General features: G+C 40.9%; 1 protein-coding gene across 1 annotated transcript; it reads left to right on the top strand.

Annotated features, from left to right (window-relative positions):
* The first annotated feature begins 461 nt into the window (after positions 1-461).
* EOGT (EGF domain specific O-linked N-acetylglucosamine transferase) lies at positions 462-15,606 on the top strand. Its single transcript, XM_010718707.3, has 15 exons — positions 462-793; positions 1,637-1,737; positions 2,314-2,422; positions 2,512-2,606; positions 3,127-3,231; positions 4,369-4,475; positions 5,325-5,428; positions 7,092-7,184; positions 7,775-7,846; positions 8,344-8,430; positions 9,548-9,616; positions 10,898-10,959; positions 12,255-12,374; positions 13,310-13,412; positions 13,803-15,606. The coding sequence occupies exons 1-15, from the start codon at positions 584-586 to the stop codon at positions 13,947-13,949; spliced, it is 1,584 nt and encodes a 527-aa protein (XP_010717009.1). The 5' UTR covers positions 462-583; the 3' UTR covers positions 13,950-15,606.
* Positions 15,607-19,158: the final 3,552 nt, after the last annotated feature.

Below are 19,158 nucleotides of genomic sequence, written 5' to 3'. Positions count from 1 at the left end.
TCGGTTCGGGGATGTATCGGCACAAGGTGACGTGCCGTAACGCAGCACAGACCCGCGTGGTCCCTGCAGCCTCCGCGTCCCACCTCGTAACACGACGGCAGCTGCTGCTGCTGCTGGGCTCTGTTGAAGTCGGACCGCTTAGTGGTGGCTGCGCAGCTTCCCTTCCTCTCGTGCTTAATTTCTTCCAAGCCGGAGACTGTATTCTGTGCTAATTTTAACTTTTAAACTTTAGTTCCTCCTTTTCTCCTCTGGCGCTGTTCTCCCACCTCCCTTCACACTGCCCGCTCTGTTCTCGGCTCCCACGGCCGCGCTCGGAGGATCCCTCGGGCTCCAGCTAAAGTAAACACGCCCGTTTTAGTCTGTGGCAGTGCGTAATTAGCCGGTGATTAATGATCCCCAGATAATCCCGAGGCTGCACAATCTGCCGTCTCCGTGAGAGTTTACTTTCTGTCAGACAAGAAGGCCGCCCCAACCACACAAATGAAAACACTTGGAGTACGCGGCACTGCTACCCGGTATGCTTGAAATGTGCTCTGCTGCAGTCACGTTGTCTTTTTTCCTCATGCAGAAGCTGTAAGTTGCCATGTTCATCTTGCTGATGTTTGGATTGCTACTGCGAGAAATCCTGGCTAATTCCCGAGATGAAAATCTCACTGAGCTCAGAAGCGTTCTGGAAGAGCCCATGTACAGCTACAGGACTGTCAACCTCCCAGATGAGCACATTCCGTACTTCCTGCACAACAATCGGCACATTGCTGGCATCTGCAAGCAGGACTCTCACTGCCCGTATAAAGTAGGTTTGATTCGTTGTCGTTGTGGTTTTGAAGCAGTTTGTTGGTGGAGTTATCGTGGTTTCCTTGCCGGTGAGTTGGTTTCGTTGGGAATAGCAATAGGATGAGGGGGAATGGTTTTAAATTGAGACAAGGGAGGTTTAGGTTGGATATTAGGCGGAAGTTTTTCACTCAGAGGGTGGTGAGGCACTGGAACAGGTTGCCCAAGGAGGCTGTGGATGCCCCATCCCTGGAGGCATTCAAGGCCAGGCTGGATGTGGCTCTGGGCAGCCTGGTCTGCTGGTTGGTGACCCTGCACATAGCAGGGGGTTGGAACTGGATGAGCATTGTGAGCCTTTTCAACTCAGGGCATCCTATGATTTTATGAATAGGAACTGCAGAAGTGGTGAACCTGGGGATCGGGGCTGTGTGTGGCTCAGGCCAATTCCAGCATCTCCTGTGATGGAGCTGTGCTCTTTCTTCTCTGCTTTTCTGCAGCACTGCAGAACCAGCTCTGCTGGGTTTGCCTGGTGGTACTCTCAGCCCGGAGCACTGTGCTTTACGTGAGCTCAGCTTTGTTGTTGATAGCTGTTGGCAACCTGAGAACTTTGGGATCCTACTCACTGGTTTAGGAAAATTGGTTGTCCTGAAAAGAGATGTTAATGGCACAAATAACGCTGCTGTGCATGTGTCTCCTGTGGGCCCTCTGCTGTGTGTAAGGAACCAAAGTGTTCCCTCTGAAACAGAGGTCTGTTTTCAGGCAAAGTTCTTTATGCAAGATTTGAAAAACAAGATCTGTTAATGAGAGATGGTGTATAAGCTGACAGCTCTGATTGTTTGCTGTATTCATTTATTTTGTGTTACAGAAATACTTGAAGAAATTAAAATCCTGCTGGGGCTATGAGAAATCTTGCAAATCAGATCACAGGTTCAGTTACCCGGTGTGTGATTACGTAGAATCTGGATGGTAAGCTTCACCTTAAAAGTGCAGTATGTTCAAAAAGAAAAAGAACAAAAAAATGTACTGCTCACTTTTGTATCAGCTGTGAAGTTAACATTACTGTGGTCATTAGTCATGTCATGCTGTGGTCGTTAGAGCCATTAGATGGAGAGCTGTCCATCTTTGTACAGATGCACATATACACATGTATGTATACGTAATGTACATCTCTCAGTGTGATTTTCAGCTTTTTAAGGAAGAAAATCCTGTTTGAAATAATTCCTGCCACAATGTTTTCATTATCCTGATTTAGCCTTGCATTCAGATTCCTAAAATAACTCCGCAGTTCCTTTCCTTAGCTTTAAAAACAGATGAAAAAATGTTTAAAAGAATTAGAGCCTTTAACAGCAGAATTGCTTTAAATTGGCATGGATGTTTTCACTGAGGTGTAGCTGATAGGTTGCTTCCTGCTTTGCATCTTGACTGTCCATATAGTACCTGGCTGGCTTTTTTGTTCCCTTTCACTGGGGATAAAAAAAAAGAAGTTATCTGTTAAAGACATTAGTAGAATTGAGCCATGGCATTTTATTTTCCTCTCATCAGGGCGAATGACATCGAGACGGCCCAGCAGATATTCTGGAAACAAGCTGACTTTGGTTACATTCGAGAGAGGCTGAATGAAATGAAAACCCATTGTAAGCCTGCAGTAACAGTAGGTGTTTTCAATAGGTGTTTTGCTTTTCACTTTGTTTTAAACAGAATCGTTATTATCGATAAAATGTATTATTTTTTTTTTAACAGGGAGATTCATCTCTGACCTGTTCTCAGTTCCTTCAGCATTGCAGAGCAACAAACTTGTACATCGATTTAAGAACTGCAAAGAGAAACCACGAGAGGTCTGATTCTGTGCTGCTGGAGTAAAACTAAGAGGAGGCAGGGAGAGGGGCTCAAAGAGTTTGTTGAATGGAGCTGTGCGTGTAGCTGGTGTGCTTGTTGAGCTTTGCAGAGCCCGTGCTCAAAGGCATATTGCTGAAGCCATGAGATCTGTGTTGCTAATGCTCGACTGCTGTCTGCTGCTGCTGCTGGCAGAAGGGATTATTATAAAACTTGTTGTGTTTTTTGAGTGATGATGGGTGATTAAGACACTTCCTCCTCCTGACTGAGCAGAGGATAGTGTTTCTGTATCTTGAGACATTCTTTCTGCATATTCAGACACATCCTTTCTTGTTCAGGTGGTGTGCAAGGCAGAGTTGTTTCTGTATGAGGCACTGAGAAGAAAATACTCAGGTTTTAAATGTGTACGAAGCTTTGCTGACCTGAGACTCAACAACATTGCCTTGAGTATATAATCTTGATTGCAGAGCACTTGTGGCACTGTTGCACAAAGGCTGACAGACTTTTATTCGTTTGCATTAGATTCAAAGAAGACTTTTTCCAGAAGGGAGAAATTGGAGGTCACTGCACCCTTGACGTTAAAGCATTCTTAGCTGAAGGTCAACGCAAGAGCCCTCTGCAATCTTGGTAAGATTCACTTGTTGGGGCTGATTCCAAGTTCACTTCTCAATTTATCTTTTCCTTGGCATTAGCAGCTGTGTGTGAGGTGTTTCATTCTGGAATTGGTCGTTCCTTTCTAGGGTCAGTTTGTGTTGTTCGTATCAGATATCTCTATAACTACATCTATGCAGAGTGCTGTTCTGAGCTATGTTACTCTACAGTCATACCTTTTCTGCCTAATTTACAGCAGCAACAGACATGGAAGCATTTTGTAATGAGATTTCTAATTCTTAAGTGTTTCCTAACAATATTAGCCCTGTGCCTGGTTTGCCTATGGAAGGAGCCAATTCTCTTGTTGAGAAATACCTTAAAGTTGGCATTTGTGCTTTAGTTCTGGAAGTCCTGGTGACATTGGGCCTGGTCTGGATATATATTCATACACTGTTCCCAGGGAGCCTGTATTTGGAATGTGAAATGGGAAGCACTCTAGAGGCTGAGTAGGAAGTGCAAGGATGCTTTGGTAGTAGGTGGCTACCATGGGTTACATGTTAGCACTTCAAAGCTGAGCTGACAGCTAACTGATAAAGTATGAAGGAAGGGAACTACTAAAATGCCTATAGGAATTGAGTTTTTATGCTTTTTTTTCATGTTTTCAATTATTTTTTTCCACTTTTTGGACTGATGGTCAATTTCAGTTAAGAAGAGCTGTAGAGGAAGAAAAGGCTTTTCTTCTGTACCTGCTGTTGTCATTTCAGCTGCTCATCCTTGTTTAGATCCAGGGGTAATAAATATTGCATCTGTATTCATTATTCTGAGCAAAGCATGAAATCTTGCTGAAATGTCTCTGGCAATGCAGATCAAGTTGGATAGACCCACAGATGTTTGCTCTGAGGCTCTTTGTTACATCTCTCCTGCCTTGATTTGTACATCAAAGATGCTGTTTGCTCCTGAGATCAAAGGCAGTGTTTAACCTCTTGGAGATCATAACCTGAAGAACCTTCCATTAGGATTTAAAATAATTTTAATTGTCAGACTCTATCAGATTTCAGCTGCCCTGTTAAATCAAATGGACTGAAAGGACAGTTACTGAATCTTAGGTGTATGAAATACACATGTTCTAATATGTTAATGACAAAGCATGTTCTCTGTGATTGAATCTTGTAGGTTTGCAGAACTCCAGACGTTTACTTCATTAAACTTCAGGCCCCTGGATGATGGCAAGTGTGATATTGTTGTTGAAAAGCCAACATACTTCATGAAATTGGATGCAGGTGAGCCTTTAATCCCTGGACACAAGTATCTTATCTTTTAAGCAAAGTTATTGTATTCCTCTGAACTGTAACTGGAAGAACTGCAGTGCTTTCAGCCTTTACCTTTGAGCAGGGTTGTCTATCTGTGTTAAAAAACTGATGCTGTCTAGCTTCTCTGTTTTATGGGGGGCAGAGGAGAACTGCTTTTTGACTTCTGATGGCAGCTCTTCTTGGGCAGAAGCTTTGTAACAGGAGCTGTGTGTATATGGTCCCAAAGCTGATGTCTGGTCTACGTTAACTCTTTGTTTCATGGTAGCTTTTTATGCATTGTGGTCTTAAGGTATTAGCTTAAGAAGCCAAAAGGGAACAAGAATGCTCTGGGAAAGAACCTGAGGAATTTCTTGGGCTTTGGCTCCTGTGCAAGTACAAGTTCTATCTTGTATTCCTCCAGACAGAGCTTCAGTTAACCTTAATAAAGAAGAACTAAGAGCAGTGCCAAAGGCCTGTTTTCTCATGTTTCCTGTATATCTAAATAGTTCTTATTAGAACAGCAGTTACTTTCATGTATTTCAGAAAGCATTTGTAGTTTATAGAGAGAGAGAAGTAGTACGTGGAACTTATCTTTTTCTTTCACAATCTTTTTGCTGCTGTTCTGATTCAGTTGAGCCTTTCTTAGCACGTGTTTTGCTTCAGATCTCTTGCCTCTATTCCTTCCCTTTAAAGGTTTGCTTCTCTAGGGTGTATAAGAAGCATTCAGTCAGAATTAAGAGAAAACCAGTATAAAATGTGAGGTACTAGTAGAGAAAAATGCATAAACCACCGAGAAGTGGAGTAGTGAAGCATTTGCTAACATTTATTTCTTTTCCTCAGGTGTTAATATGTACCATCACTTCTGTGACTTCGTCAATCTTTATATTACACAGCATATTAATAATTCCTTCAGTACTGATGTCAACATAGTCATGTGGGACACTGTAAGTCCACGGTGCTTTTAATATACTTGTCGTGCATTATATTTCTGTCTGATAGAGACTCTGCAACTGTTAATAGCTACAGTTTAGCTTTCCTGAGTCACATGGAACTGGTAAGTTTTTGGATCATCTTAATACAGATGCATCACCCCTTAGAATAAATGTTTTTAAGTGGAAATATTTCTGCTTGTACTGCTGGATGGAAGCCATGACTTTTAAAGTGTAACAGTAGTTTTACTGACCTGTATTTAATTTGTACAGGAGTGTGTTACTAGTAAACAACTTGTAATATGCCAGACAATATGTATGTCAGGTTCAGAAGAACAAAGCTTTTGATGATATAACATTGTCCCACATCTGTTACCTTGTTCTCCTATACTACTGTTTTCGTCCTTTGCATTGACTGCTATGACAAATATTCAGTAAAAAACTGCAAATATTTCATGCTTGCTGTTTAATGACAAGTCTCTTTCTTGGCTCTTTTTTTCCTTTTTTTAGTTCTCTTACATTTTGAAAGCTAAAATAAATGTGCCTGCCAGATAAGCAAGCTTGCTTTATAGAGAAGGCCGTTGTTAATCCAGCTCCAGTGGCTTTCTGAAAAGTTCAGCTGTGTCAGAACTGTAAATTACTTTGGAAAGAAACTCTTTTTTCTTATATTGCATTGCTGAATCAAATAAGTCTTTCAAAGTACCATTCAAAGTATGTACTGTAACAGCACCACCATTTTAAATGAGTCTTAACTGCTTGGTCTGCTTCAGTTCATTGCCATGGACAGCCAGATGATGGCACCAACTAACTGCTGATGAGCTGTTTATACCTATCAAATGATGGACTTGATCTTATTATTCATTCTCTTTTTTTTTCTTTTCTTGATGTAATTAGATCTGGGCATACTTTCTAGCTACTGTAGAGTTGGTGCACTACTCTTATTAAACAGTAATGCCCTCTGATGTAGGTTAAACAGAGCAGAAAATGAGTAGGAAATCCACTGGGTGTTGATCTGCAGACTGTCTTTGCCACTGCAAGAAAGCAATGTTTCTAAAGCCCTCTTAAGGTGAGCAGATAGAGTTAGAGTGAAGTCCTTTCAGCATGTTTCCCAGTTCCCCCTTCCACCAAATCAGATCATTGCTTTCAGTTTGAGATGCGTGCACACAAGTTTGAGATGTGCAGCACACAAGTGAGCGTCCCAGAACAGAGGCAAATATGGAACAAACTTGCTATGACATTTTACTTCAAATGCTACTGCTGCACTTGGGTTCCTGTGTGGTTTTTAGTCTCAGGAGTCCAAGTTTATATCTTCTTCTCTCCTTCGATTTCTGTTGCTTCTGTTCCACTTGTGTTCTGTTGTCTCTGGGGAAACACCTTACACCTTGCTCCTAACTCAGATTCTAATCTGCTGCTGAAGAACTTGTCTAGATTGCTAAGTTACAGAACTGTTTTAATAAAAAATTAACTACCTGCCAGGTAATTCAAGTGCCTTTGTAGATGCAGTTCTAGGTATTCAGTAATGTGTGCCTTCTGTGCTAGAATGTCTTAAGTTCTGTGGTGGTGATGTGCATGTTAAGATTGTGTTTAAGCTTGTGTATAGAACTTCTAAATCATAAAGGGAGTTTTTATATGCATTTATGTCATCATTGTGCCTTTCTGTCCTTCCTTTCTGACACAGAGCTCCTATGGCTATGGCGACCTGTTCAGCGAGACGTGGAAGGCATTTACTGACTATGACATAATACACTTGAAAACTTTTGACTCTAAAAGGGTATGGAATTTCATATTTTGTCTTAATTCATAGCGACTGTGTAGCAGGAATGACTGCTTCTAAAGCTGCTTCTGGATATATATTTTTCAGAGGGGAGCACTGATGCTTTACATGCATGTTTAATTAGTGTAATAGGAGTGTGTTGCAAACAGGAGATATAGTTGTAACCCAATTCTGTGGCATGTCTGCATTTACACAGACGGACCAAACTTTTCTGCCTCTGAGAAGTGAGATTTGTGTACTCGTTTCACTTGTGCAACACATTCAGAGCTCTTATCAGTCTCTTCAATCCCTTAAACTCAGTCTAAACTCTACGCTTCACCTGGTTTTCTTCTATTTAATTCAGGTTTGTTTTGTTTTTTGGGGTGTTTTTCCCCATTTGTTTGTTTTTTAGATGTCTTCCCACATGTGAATCTGTAGCATCAGGATGCTCTTTGTTCTTCTGTTTTGCACAGTCAGGGAAGTGAGGATGTTCTGACAGGAGTGTGTAATTGCTGGCTCACTGCAAGCAGTGATCCCACTGAATGAGCATGGGACAAACCAGTGGAAGGTAACAGCACCGTGTAACTTCTTGTGATCTCCTTTTGCAGGTGTGCTTTAGAGAAGCAGTCTTCTCATTACTGCCTCGAATGCGCTATGGCTTGTTTTATAACACACCATTGGTGAGTCCTCCTCCATCCTCGTGGTAACTACGTGTGTATATATGACACTGTGGAGTCTGAGCTAAGGAATTTCTCAGGTATCCAGCTGAGTTGTCATGAAGCATACTGCACTGAAGCTCTGTTTAACTTCAAATGATTTTCAAGTTACTTCAGCTAGTCGACAGTAACAGGTTATATGCAATCCTCTATCCCACTGTTCTTGCTGTACCTCTTTACTGAGGGGACACCACGAACTTTTGGCAGAGCACAAGAGCTTCTACTCTGACAGACTTTCCTGGGGTTATTAACTCATGTCTTTAGGCTATAACACTACAGAGAGAGCCACATTGCTTCTAAATGAAAGTGCTGCTTGCATTGCAGCAAATAGTGACGTGCTTAGTGCAGTGTGTGATACTTGGCTCTTGTTCCATATGAATAGCACAGGACTGATACAAGAGAGAGATTTTTTTTCTGTGTGGAATAACCTCTCATAGTAACGATTGCTTTTCTACTTTCAGATATCTGGCTGCCACGGTACAGGGCTGTTCAGAGCATTTTCTCAGCATGTGTTACACAGATTAAATATCACACAAGAAGGACCCAAGGTATGATAACTGAATGCTGAAACTGTAATATTGAGCTGACAGGTCTTAGCAGAGAAACAACATCATCTAGCTGGTGTGGAGTGATTTCAGTGTGGAATGGGAGCACACAGTGCACTTTCTGGTGCTTCCAGTCAGTCAGTTTGTTCTGTAAAGGCTTTCAGCAAATATAAGGACAGTTGCCCAGTATTTCCATAGGCCAGGTCTTTAGAACATCTTCCTTTCAACCCTATGGTCTCCTCCCTACTTCTGTTCTCTGTTCCTGAGGTCTTTGTGTTCTTCCCTGCCAAGCAGTATGTGGTACATGATCTCTTCTGGAGCATGCTGACAAGAACTTGCCCTTGGGCCCAATAGGGAGGATCCCATAAAGCAATACAGCCAGCTTGTTCTCTGCAGGCATGCTCTTTATCCGTCCTCATAGGTACTGCTGAGCTCAGATCAGAGGAGAAGATGACTGAGTCTGGTCCTTCTATTCCTGCCCAGTACTGCCTGTCTGACCATGGGCTTCTCTGTTGTACGTGCTGGTAGTTGTTGCAAATTGTTGCTGCATTGGTGGGTACAGCAGTCCTGAGCTTCTTGAAGTGTTTGCTAGGGAATAGCCTATGTATTATCATTGAGGGGCACGCATTCAAAGCACAGTGCAGACATTTAGTTATGCTTCTCTTGCTGACACTGATGGGAGTCATGCAGTTAAATCTCTTTATTTCACTTGGAACGTTCACCCCCGTGAGACCAATTAATTTATAAAGAGGTAAAATGGAGAACTGTTACAGAAGAAAAATACTTTTTTTTTTTTCTTCCATGAATCTTGTGCACAAACTGTCCTGAAAGCTGCTTTCAAAAACTGCTGTATAATGCATAACACAAAGACTCTCTTGTACGGAATAAAATAAATCTCTCAGAAAACACTTTATTATTTGTTAATAGTCAGACTTTCACAAAGTTTTTGACACTTCGAATCTGGTGGAAAATACGGTGTGAACTTTAAGGTGGTTCCCTCATCTATTACACGAGGAGGGAACATACTGCTCAAATAATTGCCAAAATTAAATATGGAAGTTGTGGTTGTGTTTGTGAGATCTGCCTCGCTGCTGATCCTCTGCTTCTCCTTTATTTTTAGGATGGGAAAATCCGAGTCACAATACTCGCACGCAGTACAGATTATCGGAAAATATTAAACCAGAATGAGGTGTGGCCCTTTTTATTCTTAAAACAAATTTATTGGAAGTTAAATGTTGCTGGTTGGATTGATTTTTCAGGCACAGCCAAGACATCTGCTGACAAATCTTGGGCAAATGCACTTAGTGCTAATATTAATTTCTTCTAATACGCCATTTATCCTGTCTCTGCTTCTGTACACCAGATGCTGAACCTTGTTGCCCTTTTTAAAATTCCACTGGAAGACTACAGATGTAATACTAAAAGTATTTCCTCTTAACAAACAGATGCTGCAGAGCTTCTGATGACATTAAATTATTTTGTTTTCAGATAATTCTTTTTAGTTTCTAACGTTCCCAGTGGTAAGGGCTCTAACAAAAGCTCTGCTCCACTTGCAGATCAAAATATGTAAGCAGTTGTATCTGAGTGCTTGCATTTAAAACTCTGAGTTTTCACACTGAATTGCTGTTTTGAATCATGCAGCTTAGTGGCTTTATGGTGAAGCTTTTCTTGTGATAAAATGATAGCATCGCTTTTTTATATAGCTCTCTTCATTCTTAGCTACTAGAGCCTGACAAAAATGGATGGGCATTATTATTCCCAATGTAAGGGAGAAACTGAGTCTTATTTCATGCAATAGCTTGGTGTCAGAGCAGGCAGGACTCAGATTGCCAGACTTGTGCACTGTCTGCTGCACTGACCACAGTGCCTGCTTATACCAGCTGTGCTGTGTCATGTCTAATAATGAGCATATAATGGAAAATGAGAAATTAATGTTTTCTTTACTGATCTTTTGTTAAGAAAAATACTTGTATCTCTCTCCCTGTCCTGCTAGCTTTTGAATGAAGACTTGGAAAAAGCCCTCTTAAGTTAGAAACCTGGGATCTGTTGGCTTTATTTCTTGTGTGAGTAGGAGTCTGACGTGGTCATATATTTTTGAAAACCCTTCTAGTTGCCAATTTGCTTCTTTAGTTATTGGAATATCTTTTGAAAATCCAATCTAAATTGTCACATCTTCATCAATTCCCACCCTCAGCAAAACTGATACTAGTTTGAGTGGCTTGGCGTTTGGCTCTGTAACCTAAAAGTCAGCAGTAGTCTCTGATTCAAGTCCCCTCTGTAATGGCTCATTTACTAGGAATGATATATGTATCCCAGATGAGAATGTAGAAAAGTAGGAGAACATCTCCTTTCTATGGCAGTGACAGTATGTTGTTCTTCCTTGTTATAATTACCTGGTGAGGAGTGGAGGGGAGGAATTAATTCAAGCAGAACACCAAATCACTGTTTTTTTTTTTCTCTCCCCTCTTAGCTGGTGAATGCTTTGAAAACAGTGTCAACGTTGGAGGTCAAAGTGGTAGACTACAAATACAAGTATGTATGTTGCTAGAGGAAACTATGGCTACATGCTTTCTGTGGCTGGTGCAAGCTGTTGTCATGCAAAAGTATCCATGTCCCAGTTTCTAAGCTGTGCAAAATCCAGGAACTGGTAGGAAGAGATGAATGTTACTGAGGGAGTGGTGGGTGAGCTAGTTAAGCATTCCCATCCTATGATGGAGTGCCTAGGAATGAAACTATCCTGCAGTATGCTGGTGTCTTATTTTATACGACTCTTAATTTAGTAATGAATGATAACTCGACTTATTTGCTGCTCTGTTGGCCCCCAAAGACACCACTGAGATCATTTTGTGGTGCCTAGATATGCTAGGCACTGGGCCAGTAAGAAATGGCCTGAAAAAGAAGATCCCAAGTGGTGCATTTCTGCACCAGATGGCAGCAGCTCCTTTGTGATCAGTGGTGCTCTCACGGACCACACAGGAATAGTGAGGAACTGAAGCTTCGCCTAAGCAAAAGCAAAGCAAGGAAGTCAAAATTTGATTCCTTTTCCTTTGTCAATGACAGCATTTGAAGGAGTGAATAATACAGAAGGTAGGCTTCTAGGCAGTCCCTCTGTTTGAAAACATAACTGAGTGATGCTTCCAGAATTCCTGTACTTGTTGAAACTGTAGTACCATGCACTATTAGAGATTTCTACAGCTATCCTGCTGCATCATCCCCATCACAATTAAGGGGCTTCCCTGATGTCTGCACTTACAGTAGTTTAAGCAGTTGGCATTTTTCCGTTGCAGTTTAAGCCAGCTTCTTTCTATTCTCTTCAAAATTATCAAAGAACTTTCTTCCTTTTTAATGTATGTACTGTTAACACGTGAATGAAGCCTGCTGTGATTTCCACTTGTCAGTCTTCTCTCACAATTCTCACAATCTTTAGCCCATTATTTACTTGTGTGCTCAGGGAGCACCTGGCTATTTAAAATAGTGTATTTGGAGGTTACATTCAAAGGATGGGAAAGAGGTGAGAATTTGAAGCAGGAACTGAAAAATAAAGGAAAAATTTGTCTCCAAACTGTGACAAGTTTAAACTTACCAGTGAAATTGCACCTTTGGAATAGGCTCTTGTTAATGTGAAGCTTTGAAACCTGTCTGCATTTCTTCTAATTCCATGCTGAGTTATTGCTTGCTGCCACATTTCTGATTCTTAGTACTGTTCCTTGAAAAATCAATTCTCTTTCAGTATTCCCTTAAGTTAATTTTGTGCTTTCTACACGTAACTGATTCTTACTGAGATGGGTAGGCATGCCACATCACTATTTTTGTTGTGTTTTCTGCAGGGAACTTGAATTTTCAGAGCAATTGAGAATTACACATAACTCTGATATATTCATTGGGATGCATGGAGCTGGACTTACCCATTTGCTCTTTCTACCAGACTGGGCTGTTGTTTTTGAACTGTAAGTGTTTCTCTTCTCTTTCCTTTTCTATTATGCACACAACTGCTAAAATCCGTTCATATATGTTAATTAAGCACTTTCCCCTTCTAGTATTTGACTACACATGTTTCACTTGTGTTGTCTTCTAGTCTTCATTTTTGACAGTCTCTCATAAAGTGAGCAAGCTTTCATTAAAAAGTGATGGTGTAGCTATCATAAAAACTTAGCAAGTGATTTCTTAAGATGTTATGTTATCAATACGATGCAGCATTTTATACAACAGATCTCACAGATCAGATTCTGTCCATGGGTCTGAGGTACAGTGGTGTTTTGGTGATCTGATTATATAACAATGCACGTTCAGCCTGTTACAGGTCCCTCTGGAGGATATTGCTGCTCTCCTTTCCATACCTGGGAAACAAGCACCAGCTTGCTGGCCAAGCTCAGCTGAGTGTCGTTCTATCTTATCCAAAGTTCTCCACTAGTTCCATTTGAAATATGTTTTGTCATGAAGCTGGCTGTTAATAGATATTCCAATTCTGTGGAACTAAAGAAAAATGCAGCATGCTTGTCCGAAGAGCACTGAATTTCCTATCTTGGGAAATCCCCACCTAATCCTCTGCAGCAGGGAAGGCTGTAGAGCTGCTGATGTGGTGTAATCTTGGCTTAAGAACATTAGGAAATGAATTCAGACACCTAGGGTCTTTCTTACATGCCCAAGAACTGCTGCAGTTGGGCTGGGAGGTGTCTGATGTGTCTCAATCTGTCTCCTTGAGCACATGTTAAGAACAGGTGGGCAGCCCTCGTTCTTCTCTGCAGTGGAGCAGAATTTGTCTGTGGTTTTGTTACCTTGGAATTGGACAACAAAGGTGTAGGCTTAGACCCTTTTTTCCTGTTGTATCCTGATTAATTTGAGCACGAACTGTAGGTGAGTGGATCCTTCTGCCTTTTCCTAGGTACAACTGTGAGGATGAACGTTGTTACCTGGATTTGGCACGGCTGAGAGGCATTCACTACATCACTTGGCGAAAAAGAAATAAAGTATTCCCTCAAGATCAGGTAATGATGGCCACTGGTGGAAGGGTGGGGATGTTTTTTTTTTGCTGTATTCATACTCTACCGAATGGATTTAAAGGCTAGTTTGTTTTACTTGTCTGTGTTCACATATTTGAAATACGATTTTCATTCTTGAGACCAAATAAATTAAATTCCACGTTGTGATTAAGAAATCGTTTGGTATTAATGGATGAGGGAAGAAGAGAAATTAATCCATTAAGCCATCCATTGCATTGCTGTTATGTGGTTTCTTTGCTGAATCTTTTGCCTCAGAGCAGATCAGTGGATCAGAAATAATGTATTAATAGCACATGCTCCATTTTTTTTCTTGCTTTTGAATGGAAGACGTATGGGAACTTCTTCTGTCTAAAAGACCTTATTTCATTTTTTTAGGGACACCACCCAACGCTGGGAGAGCATCCAAAATTCACAAACTACTCTTTTGATGTGGAAGAATTTATGTACTTGGTGCTTTTGGCTGCAAATCATGTTTCACAGCATTCCAAGTGGCCATTTAGGGTAAAGCACGATGAATTCTAAATCAGACTTCTGACTGAAATATTATTTTTGAATAATACTCCATAAAATACTGCAACAACGTGAAGCAAAATGCTGGTGTGAAAGAAGTAAACCTCTACGAGGGAAATAACTCTTAATTAGTTTGTCAGAACACTTCAGGGCACCACACCTTATCTGTGTCATCCATCTCTTTAATTCTGGGTGTTTTCCTTAAATAAGAAATATTTATAGAAATTTTCCCTCCCTTTCCCCCTGTGTTTCTGCATTCCAGATTCTGAAATACTTGTCTTTGTAAAAAGATATGTCCATCCATTTCATTCACATTAGAGATTCTTTACGTTTTTGCATTTAAATTTAACTTTGACTCTTCTCCCTCTAGTTTTAGGTGCTAAAATGTAACAGATCTGCTCAGTAAGTTTTGTCAGTCTCCTTCTCAATGCAAGTAAATCTTTTCCTAAATGAATACTTACAAACTTCAGGTCATCTGGGTGTTTCCTACTTTGTCACTTAACTGCACTTCTGCAGTGGAAAACCTATGCAAATTGGAAGAAAAGCACACACAGAAACCTTCATCTTTTTGAGGATGCTGAAGGGATTGGACTTCAGGGTTGTTTTTTTTAATGACAAATGATAAGGAATAAAGGGTGTCTTTCAGCTGCAGCTGGAAGGAAATGAAATCATGAGGAACTTTGTTCATGGAGTCATTAAAAGCCTCATCTATTTCTGTTTTTGTTTTCTTGAAATGTTGAAGAGTCAACTTCAGAAACTTACAAAAGTCCTTCCGAAGCCAATAGCATCGCTGACTCTTCTCACTGAAGCCAAAACTGAGTTTATAAAATCCCCCCTGATTTATGGGCTGATACAGTTTGGTGCTAAGGAGGAGAGGAGGGAAAGAAGGAAACAAACAAACAGAGTAGTTGCATTGTCTTAAGGGGATCCAGAAGGATGTGTGGAAGAACCAAGTTCAGTGAGATTTCAAAGGCAAAAAAAAGAAGAGTTCCCTTTTACACTATGGATTTTCTGAGAATGTATTCCCTTCCCACAATACATTTGCAGTATAATCAAACAGTTTCAGTGGCTTGAAGCAAAGCATACATTTGTATGCAGAAGCAAGGCGGTTACAGTAAATGTAAACACTCCACTGGTATAATTGTAGATATTATTGACTTCCATTCACCAGCAGTCGTAGGCAATTTCACAGAGAGTAGCTACACTCACTGACCTGCCTATCCTGGTAAAAATGACTTACAGTAAGCATAATTTTCATACAGATCTCTCGTGACCTTAAGCAGTGCATAGAAAAAGCTGATCCATCAGGTATATTAAGGTATTTGGTGCAATTTTTGGTGTGGCGTGTCGTGTTGATGGATAAAACTGTTTTACTTTAAAGAACCATGGAAGCAAAATTGCACTTATTTATATAGGGAGAAGGAAAAAAACTTTGAGAATATGATGTCCTGTGTTTATGTTTTGGGTTGGGTTTGGTTTTGTTTGTTTTTAAACCTTGTAGGATTTTTAAAGTAATGTACAAACTTAAGTCAGTAAAATGTGTGAGTGTGAAGAGGGGAAAACAACCCGACAAAATAACTGAGAATATAAAAGACATTTAACTATGAGCTGTGCACAGATGTATTTGATAACTTTTATAAAGAGACTTTTAATAAAAAATTAAAACAAACTTTTGGTCATGGTTTGTCAGGTCTTAGAAGCCAGCGTTGGAGCTACCAGTCGTTGCATAGTGTTGTCTCTTGGTTTCTCCTGCCGTGATAACCTGATGTCTGGAGATCCAAGCTGGTACTTGTTTCTTTAGCTGTTCAAGTAATTGTGCGAGGGCAAATGTTCTTGAATCTTTACAGAAGCAGCTAATGAGGAGCTTCTCTTTCATGCTGTGTTAGGACTCACTAAATCAAGAGGTCAACCATATGCTTGAATGCGTGGTGAGAGGCTGCGGGGATTTCATCCAAGGGTAAAATGTCCTGCCAGCATTCACTGGCTTCTGCACATTTGAGTGCAGTGTCAATAGTTGATACTGACAGTAGCCAACATATTCTTTAGTCTTTATGGTTTAATATTATGGGGATGAAAATAGTAATCTGGTTGATGAGCTTTATGAATAGTCCTAAAATTATCTTGGCAGTCGAAAGGAGTTCTGGTGGGTTGATGGGATTTTGCCAATAAATCCTCAGATTTGTGAGGATTGAGGGTCTGAAAGAGGGTCTGGGCCATCTCAGTCTGCCAGAAATTGGAATCAGAGGGAATCTTTGGGACTTTCTGGGCTATTTGTTCTTTAGACAGGGTGCAGTTTAGGGCTGTATGTTCCTAACAGATTATAGGAGTTTTGCTCTTTGCTACTCTTGATTTTTGTCTCAGGATTACTGAAGAATTAAAATTGTGCTCAACAATTGCATCGGTGTGATGAATTCAGATTTGGCACTCAGTAAATGCTGCCAATCCTGAATACTTCCAGCATTGCAGTGTAATCTGAAAGTGGTTTGGTGTCTTTGTATTACCTCAGAAGTCTTCAAGATATGTTTATTTAGTTATATATTTTTTTAAGTTCTACAGAAGTTGAGTGTGAGGAGCGATTTGTGATGGGGAGGTGGTAAATCAGGGCTGGTAGGAATGCATTTATAAATATGGTTTCGTTTTTGCTGTTAATCTAACTGGTTCTACTATTAATGGGATCACTCAGGGTTTAAAATCTCTCCTGCTTAAAAAAAGAGGCAAATTAAAGGAAATGTTCTTGAGAGCTTTTTATCTATGCAAAACAGTGAAATACAAGGGGACATTTTTCTTTGGTTTCAATACTGAAGAATTGTTTCAATTTCCAATGTTTGCATTGAAGTTGTGCTCTCACTTCCATTCCTGTGAGCACATCTAATGGTTTGTGTTCTTATACTCTGTACTTTTAGGCTGTGGGTGTGATTTCCAGGTGTTTCCTACCTACTTCAGCAGTAGGTGGCACCAGAGCCCTTTCAAAGTTCTGGCTCTGCAAAGGGAATAGAATTTCAGATGCAGTCAGCTCGCAGAGGAACACAATAAAGCAATTGCTCCTGCAGGTGATGATTTTGTTTTTCCCTCCTGTTTGTGGAAGTGAATGCCTGGAGAAAATAATCCAGGGAGATTTTAGCTTTTAGCATTGGTTTATTCAGATGCTATAGTAGCAGAATGTTTTTCCTTCAAATTTTCTAGAAGCCAACTTGGTGTCAGAAGAATAATTTTCAGTTGATCTTTTGTGGCAAAGTAATGTATCTCATTTTCTCTTAAAAGTAGGTTTTGTGCCCAAAACAGTGCTTTTTAGCAGTTGACACAATTCCTGCTCTGATGCAGCCTTGGGTTTCATGTATGCAGTGGCATCACCCACTCATTGTGTGTGTGTGTGTGCGTGCGCGCACCTGGCACCAGTGGAAATGCAGACGGGTGACACTCAGAAACCTGTAAAATAAAATGCCAATGGGCTTTAATTTATTAAAAAACAATTAGTTTGAGGGCTTTGTGCAGGAGCTGCCCTGCCCTCACTGTGCAGCTCAGGCTTTGTAGGAAGCCAGGTAGGAGGGCGTGAGCGCGGCGGTGAGGGCGGTTGGACATCATTCATTACCCCATCAAGGACTCGGTGCGTCACTCAGTGAACAGGCGTGTGCATTGAGCTGACAGCTCCCAATTGTTTCTTCACCAATTACCACGCCAAAGCCTTGATAGTGTAATGAAATATGCCTCCTACCTATCACTTCATCTTTGTCAAACTGACTGACTGCTCTTAGTGTGTTGTGACTGCACGAACTTTAATAGTGTCAGAAAAATAAGCAAGCTTGTCTCCCATGGATGCGAGCCTCAGAGACAGCATGGGTGCTGTTAGATAAGGGCACCTCAGTTTGGATGGGAACATGTGCAGGGGGAAAAGCCCTCATGGAGCAGCTGAGGCCTCAGTTCTTCCTTGGGGACCCAGCAGAGGATGAGAAGCATAGGAAATTTTATTTTGCTGGACACTTTTATACTTAGTAAAGTATTCAGCATCTCTTATCATTTATTTATTGTGGTCTGACGTGGTCTAAACTATCAGTCCTCCTGCTTCTGTCCTCTTACCTGTGCATTCTTTGATGCCTCTTAATTCATAATTTAAGCAGCCTGGGTTTTCCTTTACAAAACATCCTCCCAGCACCCCGAGTCCCTCCGGCTGAAATGCAGAGGACTGCTCTGGTGGAGGTGTATGTGGAGCACCAAGAATTCTCTACGTTGCCACTAATTCCAAATCTGGGTAACTGTCAACAGGGAGAATCGCAGCTGAAAAATGTTTGTGCCTTTGAAGGCTGGGCAGTGTTTGGGTTTGAGTTCTCACAAGCAATCTACTTGCTGTTTGTTCTCAGCGCTGCCTTCCCTAGTGAAGGAGAGCTGTGTGGTTAGTTCAGTGCAGACTATTAAAACATTTCATTAAAAAAAAAAAAAAGTTAATTAAATTAAGAGGAACACAGACCTCCTTCTAATGCCCTTGCTTGCGAGGCTCTCCCAGACATTAGCTGTTCAGTGTTTTTAACGTTCAACCTAAAGGAAAATTTGGGTATTGGATCTCTTAATGCGTGCTTCAAAGAAAACACTTTGTATGGTATGTAATAAATCAATCATTGCTTAATAACCATAATGTTTGCCTTTCCAGTCAGGACCTCATGAGTAAGATGAGGATTTAAGAAAAATAATTGACAGCTTTCAGATCATTTAATGTTAAACTGTTTTATTGATCAGATTTGAAAGCATTTAATATTAGTTTCGTGCAATGACATCAATTGAGGATGCTGCTGTCACTTTGGGAGCAATAGCTGGAAATTGCTACGGGCAAACCGTGCCCGTAGCAGAAGCTCGATCTCAGCAGCAGGACTTGGCTCTCTCCTGCTCAGGACAGGTGTTTATGCATCTCTGCTCTGTTCTGTTACTCATCTCCACTTGGAGCTGACCATACCTGGACAAATTTTTCCTGCTACCCTTTGGCTTTGGCTGGGGATGGAGGTGATACATGGGGCTGGCCGTGGCTGTGCTGGTTGCAACTCACCTCAGATAGCATCAGATAAGGATGGCACCATTTTATGCAATGATGCTTCTTCCCACCGCTCTTCCAGCCAGCCCATCACAGAGGAAAGTTTTAGCAGGGCTCCTGTAGGCAGCTCCATTTCCTGTTATCCTTTTTCACTATTAGCTCTTATGTGAAGCAGTTCTGGTAAATTAAAGTATTCATGTCTAC

This window comes from Meleagris gallopavo, chromosome 14 (genome assembly GCF_000146605.3).
Source record: "Meleagris gallopavo isolate NT-WF06-2002-E0010 breed Aviagen turkey brand Nicholas breeding stock chromosome 14, Turkey_5.1, whole genome shotgun sequence".
Lineage (NCBI taxonomy): Eukaryota > Metazoa > Chordata > Aves > Galliformes > Phasianidae > Meleagris > Meleagris gallopavo.
Note: the sequence above shows the minus strand (reverse complement) of the source record. Positions and strands in the feature narration are given on the sequence as shown.

Coding starts and splice junctions, on each gene's coding strand:
- EOGT (XM_010718707.3), top strand. CDS start 584: ATGTTCATCTTGCTGATGTTTGGATTGCTACTGCGAGAAATCCTGGCT. Junction 7,847..8,343: donor TGTTTTATAACACACCATTG/GTGAGTCCTCCT, acceptor TTCTACTTTCAG/ATATCTGGCTGCCACGGTAC. Junction 8,431..9,547: donor TCACACAAGAAGGACCCAAG/GTATGATAACTG, acceptor CTTTATTTTTAG/GATGGGAAAATCCGAGTCAC.